The 12,129-nt window shown below is 32.2% G+C and overlaps 2 protein-coding genes and 1 pseudogene across 2 annotated transcripts; all 3 read right to left on the bottom strand.

The window, feature by feature from the left end:
• Positions 1-1,218: 1,218 nt before the first annotated feature.
• On the bottom strand, positions 1,219-2,083 carry LOC128191594 (toll-like receptor 2; annotated as a pseudogene).
• A 137-nt stretch (positions 2,084-2,220) lies between these two features.
• LOC128191234 (uncharacterized) lies at positions 2,221-3,510 on the bottom strand. Its single transcript, XM_052863326.1, has one exon. It carries the CDS (start codon positions 3,223-3,225, stop codon positions 2,221-2,223), a length of 1,005 nt encoding a protein of 334 aa, XP_052719286.1. The 5' UTR covers positions 3,226-3,510.
• A 3,759-nt stretch (positions 3,511-7,269) lies between these two features.
• Positions 7,270-9,548, bottom strand: LOC128156696 (toll-like receptor 2). Its single transcript, XM_052818940.1, has one exon. The coding sequence runs from the start codon at positions 9,546-9,548 to the stop codon at positions 7,470-7,472; it is 2,079 nt and encodes a 692-aa protein (XP_052674900.1). The 3' UTR covers positions 7,270-7,469.
• Positions 9,549-12,129: the final 2,581 nt, after the last annotated feature.

Below are 12,129 nucleotides of genomic sequence, written 5' to 3'. Positions count from 1 at the left end.
TTAAAACTACATATCAAATTTCGTCCAACAATTCTATCTTGTAACTTGTCAATTTTTTCAAGTGCACTAAAAGACACATAATGCTTAAGGTGGCTCTATACAACACTTTTTGATGACGCAGTACGCAAAAAGTAAATCTGGAAGCATGCAATTCCAGTACTGGCTGATTTAAACTGAGGCGAATTGTATGGGGACCGCTCTTTTGAAAAATTTGTAAAATGAATAGATTTAATTTAAGTAATGTGGTATGTGACACCTTCACGTTGTGTGGTATTATTTATCGAAAAAAAAAAACAATAAAATCAAGTATAATTTTTTAAATAGTTTCTTTCCCATTATTGACATATTACACCGTAGCAGAGCTGATCTCAGAAACTATCAGAGATATAACTTTGAATTTTTCAGGACAGGTAGACCATAGTTTGAAGTTGTGCACTATTATTTTGTTTAACGCCAGTGGCGCCATTTATTGGAGCTCAGCTAGGCACGAAAATTGGGTAATAATTTTGAATAAAATATTTTGCACGTTTCGGTCGGTATCTTTTTATCAGTTGATATTTTGTTTAGACATATATAACAAAAGTGGTAGAGTATGAAAAGTTCTAGAAAAAGGGGCTGGCCCCTTTATTTAGGGGCCAATAGACTCGTAAAGTCTATTACAAATAACTTTAAAACGATCAAGATATTCATTATAGAAGCAAAGCTTTGATCGTAAAAATATCAATCTGGGAAACTTTAAGTCACACTCATTTATTAAGTTATAAAGGATTTTTGTACATCATTTGAAAGTGGGGGGGGGGGGGGGGGGGGTAATTTTGAAATTCTATCGATTATTCATGGTATTATTTAAAACAGAAATCAACCGGAAGACCTACTCGTTACTCGTAACGAGATCGTATCTAGTTTACAATGATTTTAATTCAATTTTTTATGTCAAATTTATTAAAATACAATTTCTTATAACATCAAGCAACTTTTCCAGATGATTTGTAGTAAGAAAATATGAAAAGTTATGTTTTGGGGAAATACTAAAAAAGTTGCAATAATAACATTTTTGAATGTTAAGAAGTGTTATATTTTTTATGTGTCCGACGGAAATATCCATCATATGACAAAAAAATTCTCCCAATTTGTTAATAGCTGTCAGATATTTTACAAAAACACGAAAAAACATAAAAAAAAATTCTTTAAAAATACCTATAGTATCCCTATCATCATTTTAATATTTGATATGTATATGTTTTGTGGTCTTCTATTGAAAATTGAAATAAACTGTGGGTGTATAGAGCCATCTTAAATGCTATTTTACTTTTAGAGCAACTTTAAGAGTTGTATCAACTTTAAAATAAACTACTTGCCTGAATTTAAGCAAGCTTATTCATTGAGTCACTTTATAAAACATAACAAAAATCATAAAATTAGTCTCTCAGGGCAGATGCCAATCGTTCCCAGAATATCTCCTGTGCTGTTTTTTCGTTTGTCCATTCTATAAATGTGGTAGATTTTAAAAGCAAGTGTAAGGAGTTGTTCATATTTTTGGTCAGAATTGTTCAAAAACGACAACAACCACCGTGTTTTCCACTTGATATATGGAATGTAGCTGCGCCATCATGGTTTCGAACCGACACTAATGGCTTTGGGCAAAACTGTTAGAGAGGATGATTAGAATCTTTCTACTTTTGTGCATAGCTTCAGTTATGTTGTCTACAATTAGTTTTCCAACCTGAAAATCCCTGTCATGTAACCAAAGTTTACGATTTTCGATTTTCTTTATTCTCCAATCTTGGTATCATTTCAGAAATAACCAAAACTCGATCAAACGAATTGTAAGCTACGAATACATCAAATGCAAAATTATCACCTCCAAGAACCTCATAGCCACGCTTTTTGGCGCGCAAGAGATAAAAGTAATACTTGATGTGTCAGCGTTTTTTGTATATTATACAGGATACTGTGACAATGACAAGGACAACAAATGAAATGAAAATAGCCATGATTATGTATGGATTAATGGGATGGCAGGAAAGATAACTCAGATGAAAATCAGCAAGGCTTTTTCCTTTTCATTCTTGTGGCAAGTTACATGTATAGTTATTTGGCCATCCCAGTAGACGTTTAGAATTGGTTTCGATCCATTTTCTGAAGAAATTAATATCACAAGTACAAATAAAAGGATTGTCTTTCAAACTTTTCTGCTCAATCTTGATCTGGATATTCGCCTCATTTACGTATACACTGGTTATCAAGTTGTTGTCTAGTAGTAGAACCTTTAAAGATGCTAGAGCAAATAACTTTTTTAGGTTTGTTTCGTTGAAAAAACAATCTTGTAAGGACAGTTTTGTTAATTTTGGCATGACGCGGAAAAAGAGTTGCTGGAAACGTTGATAAAGATGTTCTCTTCAGTATTAATTCTTCCAGTCGTGTAAGAGACTTAAATAGTTCAAATAACTGCTTCCCCGTTTTCTTGTGAGATAAAACAAATTGTAATCCAGTCATATCTAAAAGCTTTAGGTTTCTTGTGTAATTAAATAAGTGTGGGTTATATCTTAGATCTTTGTTTTTGTCTCCCATGTATAAATACTGCAGCGAAGAACTGTTCAAGGAAAATTCGCAAGGAATACATTGAGGATCTAGATTTTCTATGGACAAATAGACGAGGTACGGTAGAAGGCTTATAAAGTTTTTGCCTAATGTCTTAATCTTGTTATATCCTAGAAACAGCCTTTGAATCCTTGGTAAGCATTGTCTGAAGAGTTTTCCTCCGTAAACAACTGATGTGAGATTGTCACTCAGATCTAGTTCCCTTAGATTAGGACAACTTGGTCGGCTAGTGCCAATATTACAACAGTCTGGAACGGACAACAGTTTGTTATTGCTTAGAGTGACAACCTCCATGTATGGCATAGTTTTGTTGAATGACACTTTTGAAATTTGGTTGCCCTTGAATGAAATTTCTCTCAAATGAGAAGACAATGGAGACATAACATCACCAATGTTGCTAGTTATTATATTATCATCGAAGAAAACTCGCTCTAGGGATGTGTTTCTTAGATACAGGAAAAAGTCTTCAAACAAATTATTTAAGCGTAATTTTGTTAAGCGGATTTCTGTTAAAGCACTATTTTGCAGTCCAAGAAAAGCAGAATGAAGTTTATTTGAAGAATGAAGTCCTTTGTTCTCACTCAGGTCTAAGAACTGTAGATTAGGAAGCATTTGAAATGCCATTTTATCGATTTTATTGATTCGATTGCTACTCAGGTCAAGATTGATCAAATATAATTTGGATACATTCTTGAAAACACCCTTTTGCAAGTATCCTAAATGATTATGCCTGAATACAAGATGTGTTGTATTTTCAGGTAACTGTGGAATATATTCTAGATGAGAGCCATCGTGACCTTCGCAAGTCGTTGTATTCCCGTTACACTTGCATACACTAGGACATAGGATATTTTTCTGCACTAGCTCACTATACACGTTAAATATTAGGACTAGAATTATCAATGCTGACGTTATCTCATCCATTCTGATATATTAATCAAATTTAAACAGTACACATCAGTAATATAAACGATTTTCCTCAAAAGGAAATAAGTGAATTAAAACCACATGAACACTAAGTCTTGTTGCTGCAGTTGAGGACATACGTTATGTTTCCGTCATTACAAGTAGGAAATTCATGGAAAAGGATTCAAATATACAGTCTTTTATAGGCATCAAGCATCAATTGAATTGGAATTTTTATCAAATTAATTTAAAATAGTTGTCATTCAAGAGAGAATTTTCATTTTTTAACATTGATTTATATCGCCAGGATTGTAAATTCTAACTATTATTACATTTGGTCGGTTGAACAATGATGACGTGATGCCTAAATAATAATAAATTTCAATTTTGAAACATTAATGTATGTATACACTCTGAGCACAGGATAACCAAATTCGCACGAGTAATAATTAATTTGGAAAGAATGTTGCTTGTAAAAATAATACTAGTAAACAAATAATAGCAAGAGGTAAATGGGTCACGTCGCTCACCTGACAACAGTTCTTGCACCTCTTTCTAGATTATTCTTAAGCATTAAACTCTTCTACGATATTGTTAAACTCACAAAATAATCAAATATTCCATTGTTAATTTTTAGAAAATAACTGTAAAATCCTCCAACGTCTCAAAATATCAAATATACCAAAAGTAGAAAATAAGCAATTCTAATAAGCAAAAGGTAGGTTGCTGTAACCTTTTTAACCCCTTGAAGATATGATAAAATGTTAAGATACAATAATATTGAAGATTTAAAAATAAACAATGGTAAAATTGTATGTCACCAAGTATTTACATATGAATGTACAGATATGACGATGCTTGCAAAATAATATCATAAATTGTAGTTCTTCAGGAGAATTATTACTTTAACAATAAAGAATCCCCTTATAATAAGAATTTTTTTTACAGTTTAGTTATATTTTGTCCTGGGGTTCTGGTGAAGAAATTCTAACTGTAAACGGTTCACAAACAAACTTCCTATCATGAAATAAAGAGTGAAAATAAGTTCTTACTCATGCTATTGGATATACCTCTTCGATATATCACAACTTATCAACTCATCAAATATACGTATTAACTTATTTGAGAATTCAGAACTGTCTCACTATGAATTTGCTGGAGGAGTGCAGCAAATTGATAAAAATAGTTGATTAGTTACATTGAAATTAACCACACTAAAAGCCTTTTCAGTCCTTTTGATGTAAACAAGATGTGAAAAGATACAAGTTTGGTATAATTTGGTACATTAAAAGAGTCACTGATAGAGAAGGCGAGACTTGATTATTTAGTTAATTATTCTTTTAACTACTTGAAGCAATGCTTAAATATGACTTTCCGTATACCAAGATATAGTGCATATCTAATTATTTGACTCCGTTTGTAGAATCTGATTTTAATGAAAAACATCTTTTAAAAGACACAATGATATCAAATCAGACTTTTTGGATGACATGAATATAGTTGGACATAATTATTTAGTTGCCATCACACGTCTGCAACACAACCATGCTTTACTTGGAACAAAAATACATTGAGTTGTTGTTGAGTCTAATCAATTCGAATCATTCCACTTCGATGCAAATAAAAAACATAAAGGCACGTTTAGAATCTCGTTGAATAGATATGATAGATATCGCACTGAATTAAATACACTAAAGATACAAGTAGGTTCCATAACACCCCATTTATCAGCACAGACATGCGTATCAATTTCCTTAATTTTGATTATTGCTAACTAGGATAGGTTCTTCCTGTTTTTTAAAAATTTTATTCAATATATGAGGAATTTATTTTCACAAAATACTGATTCTCAAAAACAGTACTTACCTGATAAAGGAATACAAACGAAACTTTCCACATCATAATAAAGTATGGTTGTCAAATATATATTACTTGACTATTTGTCGAGTTTACCGAGGAATGACGATTTATAGTAATACAATGCATGAATAACAAAAATAAAGAAAAAATGAAAATGATCACCCTTTATTAATCAAAATAGTTTTAAGTTCATTAGGAAATGTGATTTTTTTTCTGGTGGGCTATTTATTTTTTAATCGAATAGTCTGTTGTCTTCAATTGCAATTAAGACGGCTGGACGGCTGTGACCATTTTAAGACTATAAATCTTTTTGAAGAAATCAAGATCTCTATATTAAGATATAATCAAATTTCAAAGCTTAGATAATTAAATCATGTACATGATCCTACTAAATAATCGTTTATTTTAAGAAATCGTATTCAAAATTATTAGGCAAGATGTGATGGTTTATGAACATCCAGTCTTCTTATAAAATCATTTTTCTAAGCAAGGGTTGTAAAAATCTTGTTATTTAGGCGCAATGCATGTCTTCTATGGTTCAATTTTTTAAAATTATTTATGCATCTTATTTTTGTCGCTTTTAAATGTGGTGAAACACTTTGGGTTTTTTTTTGGGGGGGGGGGGGGGGTGGAGATCGTTCTAAATGAATTGTGCTCTACTTATAAACGTGTTTTGTTAGTAAGACAAGACAGAACTTCCTTTCGAGACTATTAAGTACATCGAATGTAGACATGAAATAATTCTAACTGACACTTAATGAGTAAAACATTATAAGGACATTGCGGGACAAAATCATAATTGGATTGAGTGTATTATAAAAATGAATGCTCCACCATTGATGGTGCTTACCACTTGATATTCAACCACAAATTTATGTATTAAAAGTTGTTAGAACTCAAAGTTGATGATATTTTTGACTGGGCAGCATAGTTTCAGTTGTTCAACAGATACTAGTTATGTTCCAAAACGTGAATTATCTTTTGAATAACGCAATCAACTATACGAATAAAACAAAATATGATATTGACATCCCTAAAATCAATTATTATTAAACAAGTTGCGGTTATATATTTTAAAACGTTAAATCTATTACCCATGTACAAATAAGTCGAATTGCAACGAAATTGCATAGAAATGTTCGACGATTATTCATGAATAGTAACATCGGGATCTAGATTTTCTATGGATAAGTAGACGAGAAAGGGTAGTTGGCTTATAAATTTCTGCCCAATGTCATGATTTTGTTATATCTTAAAACCAGCTTTTGAATCCTTGGTAAGCATTTTCCAAAGAATTTGCCGCCTTTGACAACACATACGAGACTGTCGCTCAAATCAAGAACCTAAAGATTAGGGTAAATGTTCGTGTGGAGTAAAAAATTCCAAATTATAATTTTAATTTTAACTTTTTTAAATAGCCGTTTTGATTTTATAGGGAAAAATGTTTTTGAATTTCGACAAGAGTTTTTAAGTCATGTGTTTGGGAATAAAAGGTATCAACATTTAATGATTTTTCCTTGTGTTTCAATTCAGTAATATTCATACTTGATGAACATAAATCAGTTCATCTCGTTAGTCTTGAAATTGAGTCAACTTATACGTTTTTAAATGTCAATTTTTGGGGGAAAATTGTCGAATTGGATTTCAAAATGTGTAGAATATGTATTCAACACATGTCATTATGATGTCATATGACGTTACATTTGTGTCAGAAAGAAGGCAGACTCCACATTCGCAAGTCCAAAGATCTTCCTTAATGGAATCAAAAGTTATGCTCTAATCATAACAGACGGCTCTAACTCTTGCAGGCGCCTAAAAGTCCAATATATTGGAACATTTTTTCCTAAAGAATTTGGAACATGATAGTCTTATTTATCTTTTGAACAATATTTAAGAAATTATATTTCTTGTCATGTTTAAGAGACTTGTCTTTTTACTGAGACAAATTGCAGATACAAAAGGAAGCAAGAAAAATGTACTAATTTTGATGTTTAAACACTATACCCCTTTCAAATTTGCATCAAGATCGAAGAATAGCTGCGCATGTGTTTTACAATCATAAATCGAAAAGCATCCTGACGTGCCGCAACAGCATTTTGACTTTAAGTTTTTATCGAAGACACTAATCTAGTCCAGAACATCTCCTTCGCTGTTTTTTCATTCGTCCATTCTATATATGTGGTAGATTTTAAAAGCATATGAAGGGAGTTGTTCATGTTTTTGGTCAGAATGTTTTCCAAAATGACAACAACCACAGTGTTGTCCTTGTGATTAATCGAACGTAACTGTGCCATCATGGTTTCGAACCTACACCAATGACTTTGTGCAAAACTGTTAGAAAGAATGATTAGAATCTTTCTACTTCGGTGCATAGCGTCAGTGATGTTGTCTACAATTAGTTTTCCAATCTGAAAATCCCTGTCATGTAAGCAAAGTTTAAGATGTTCTTCGTTCTCCAATCTGGGTATCATTTCTGAAATGACCCAGATTCTGTCGTCCGAGTTATAAGCTACGAATACATCAAAGGCAAAATCATCACCCCCAAGAACTTCATAGCCACGCTTTTTAGCGCGCAAAAGATAAAAGTAATACTTGATGTGCCAGCGTTTCTTGTATATTATACAAGATATTGTGGCAATGACAATGACTGCAAAGAAAATGGAAATAGCCATGATGATGTAAGGATTAATGGGATGGCATAAAAGTTTATTAAGGTGAAAATCAACAAGATTCTTCCCCTTCCATTCCTGTGGTAGACTACATGTATAATCATTTGGCCACCCCAAAAGGCGGTCAGAGTTGGTTTCGATCCATTTCCTGAAGAAAACAAGGTCACAAGTACAAAGAAAAGGATTGCCCTTTAAACTCATCCGTTCAATATTGTTTGGGATGTTTGTCTCGTTGATACTGGTTATCAAGTTGTTGTCCAGAAGTAGAATCTTTAAGAAGGTTGGTGTATATAGCTTCATTAAGTTTGTTTGGTTAAAAGAACAATCTTGTAAGGAGAGTTTCGTAAAATTCGGCATGAACTGGAAGACGGATACTGGAAATGTTGATAAAGACGTTTTCTTCAATGTCAATTCTTCTAGACTCTTCAAAGGCTGAAATAGTCGACGCATCATGTTTTCCAAGCCATGAGGTAGAACAAATTGTATTCCAGTCATATCAAGAACTCTCAGATTTCTAGTATAACTAAATAAGAACATATTTTTGTTATTTTTCAGAATGTTGAATTTATTTCCCATGTACAAGTACTGCAACGATGAACTGTTCAAGGAATATTTATTCAGATCAACATCAGGATCTAGATTTTCTATGGACAAGTACAAGATGGAGGGCATATGATTGATGAAGTTTTTGCCTAATATCTTAATCTTGTTAAATCCAAGGGACAGGTTTTGAAGTCTTGGGAAACAGTTTCTGTAGAATGTGGTTTCTTTGACAAATGCTATAAGGTTATCACTCAGATCAAGTACCTTTAGATTAGGAAAACGTGGTTGGTGACCGGGCTCGGAACAAAAGTTTGGAACAGACAATAGGTTGTTCTTTCTTAAAATAAGAATCTCCATTTTTGGCATAGTTATATTTAATGACACATTTGAAATTCGATTTCTTTGGAACGAAATTTCTCGCAATTTTGAGGACAATGGAAACATCAAATCCCCGACATTGTTAGCTATAACATTACTATCAAGATGGACTCTTACCAGAGACGTGTTACTCAGGTTGGAAAAAAAGTCATCGCGCAAAGAGTGCAAGTACATATTTGTCAAGCTAATTTCTCTCAATTCACTTTTTCGCAATCCATAAAACGCTTTCCGTAGAGATCCGGAATGAAGCATTGGATTATCACTCAGATTTAGAAACTGTAGGTGTGGAAGCATTTGAAAAGCCAGCGGATGGATATGCTTAATGTGACGTCTTATAGCAAGTCTTGTCAAATTTAGTCCAGATATATTCTTGAATGCGTTTTCTCCTAAGTATCCTAGCTTATTCGAGGAGAAATCAAAATCTGTTGTTTTTTCAGGCAATGGTGGGATATATCGTAGATGACCCTCACATGTTACTTTTTCTCCATTACACACGCACACACTTGGACATGGAGTATTTTCAAGCGATAACTGGCTATATCCTCTCTCTGTCAAAAAAATAAGAATTAATCCTGATATTATATAGTACATGATTGTGTATATAGAAGGATTTTTAAAAAATATTTTGATAAAATGCTAGATTTATTTGTATGTTCCTTTTAAACAGGAAATATGAAAATAACAGGTACCTTTTTATGTCCGGTATTTAACAACTACGTTGTTAGATACTCATGGCGTGAACATATCATTTCCCTCTTGACATGTACAAGAAACAAAAAAAGGAATTTCGTTGACCTTTATGATAGATTTGCTTACTATTCCTTTTCATAGTTAGATGTAACAAAAGTCAATGGATCAGCACAATAGTCTTAACTGGGTTTGTTTGGATATAATTATGTTTAAAGTTTTGGAGAAGAACCACTCCGGATTTGTGTTTTAAAGCAGAAAAAATAACTGAATTTATTGATATGGGTATCAATTTTTGTAAATTATATAAGAATTGTAGTTTATAAAAATAAGATTCTACATATGTAGATATGATTCTTTTTTAGTTGGTTCTGTCACAGTTTTAATCAAAGTACTGAAGTACTGACGGGAGTTGATTTTATCGATTATCATTTATTTTAAAATCAACGATATGTGATTTTGCATGGCAAGTAGTATCAGTAATCGAAATATTTCTGAGAAATGGTATGGACCCAGGCAGGACTGAACTCTAGTCTTGTTCATCCAAATGCACGGCTGTCTCCGTTTCTCTCCGACAAGCAAGAGCGACTCTAACTGACGGATATTAACTGAGACAGCCGAGCGTCTGGTTGAACGAGACTACATTGAACTATAGCGGAGGAATACACACGACTTTAACTAATATCTTAACTGTTTGTGCCATTTAAAATCTCACAAGGTTTAAATAAGTTTTCCTGAAAAACAATGTTTCAGAATACATTGCATCGAATTTATCGATTATTTTGATGAACTAAGTGTTGTCAGCGGTATTGATTTGTGCTTTGGTCAAAACACTCTTTCACTTTCGGTTTGCTCGAGTAAGTGCATAGGAGAGTTGATTAAAATCAACCCCCAAAAATTTAGAATATTAGCTATGCATAAAAGCTTTGATTTAAATATCACCATTTTTGGTGCAGTGGTTCTTGAGAATTTTGATTTTTAATACAAGACGCGCACCCTTTTATTCATTTGTTTCTCCTCTTTGAAGAGGGTTTGGCTCTTTATTGATCTTTAATTTTACAATCACCTTATAATAAGTATGTTTTGTACACTTTAGTTAGTTTTTGTCCTGAGGTTCTGGTAAGGAAAATAAAACTTTGAAAAGTTTACAGACGAACGACGAACATAAGGTGATCAGAAAAGCTCACCTGATTGTACGAAGAAACATCACCTTGTCCTTTTTTTATGTGAACATTTCTTCAAACTTTCTATCAATAAATAAAGATGCAATATGAGTTCTTACCAATGCTTAGATATTGCATATACCTCATCGATACATCACAACTGATCAACTCATCAAATTTACGTATCAACTGAATTGAGAATACTGGCATTTTCAAGATGCCTAGCAGTACCGTCTCGTTATAAAAAAAAATTGCTGTATGATTTTTGTTGTTGTTGCGAATAAGATAATTTAGAGAAAAGCATTGATATAAATAGTTGATTTGTTACATCGAAATATAAACTGCCTGGTGGTGTGATGTCAATAAGATGTGAAATGATTCAAGTTTGGTGTAATTTCATACTTTTAAAGACTCACACCTTCTCCAGTAAGTGATAAAGAAAGTGTGAAATGGTAATTCAGCTAATAATTCTTTTAACTACTTTAAAGACTATTCTTGTACAAAGGTAGTGCATATTACATTATGTGTCTCCGTGCAAATCTAATCTAATAAAAACATCTTTTAAAGTACTTATAAAAATATCAGATTAGACTTCATGAATATTTTGTTGCCATCACAAATGAAACGTCTATTCCACAACCATGCTTTACTTGAAAAAAAAATTGAGTAGTTGTTGTGTTTAACAATTCGAAGTCATCCTCCTTCAAAGCAAATAAAAAACATAAAGTCAAAATATCGTTATGATAGAAATCACATTAGATTAAATACACTAAACATACAAGTACACCTCATTTATCAACACAGACATGCGCATCCGTTTCCTTAATTTTTATTATTACTAACTAGGATAGGTTCTTCCTGTTTTTAAAAAATTTTATTCAATATATGAGGAATTTATTTTCACAAAATACTGACTCTCAAAAACAGAACTTACCTGATAAAGGAATACATAACAAAAATTTCCATATCAACCAAATCAAAATAAAGTATGGCTGTCAAATATATATTACTGGACTATTTGTTGAATTTACCGAGAAATGAAGATTAGTAGTAATACAATACATGAATAACAAAATTAAGATTAAAAAAAGATCACTCTTAATTAATTAAAATAGTTTAAAGTTTAATAGGAAATGTGATTTTTTTCTGGTGAGCTATTTATTTTTCAATCGAGGAATCTGTTGTCTTCATTTTCAATTAAGAGAGCTGGATGGCTGTGACCATATTGAGACTATATCGATCTACTTGAAGAAATGAAAATCTCTGTATAAAGATATAATCAAAGAACTATATATGGTATGATCAATATCATCAAGCTGCTC

Source organism: Crassostrea angulata, chromosome 7 (assembly GCF_025612915.1).
Source record: "Crassostrea angulata isolate pt1a10 chromosome 7, ASM2561291v2, whole genome shotgun sequence".
Lineage (NCBI taxonomy): Eukaryota > Metazoa > Mollusca > Bivalvia > Ostreida > Ostreidae > Magallana > Magallana angulata.
This window is presented reverse-complemented; position numbering and strand designations above follow the sequence as displayed.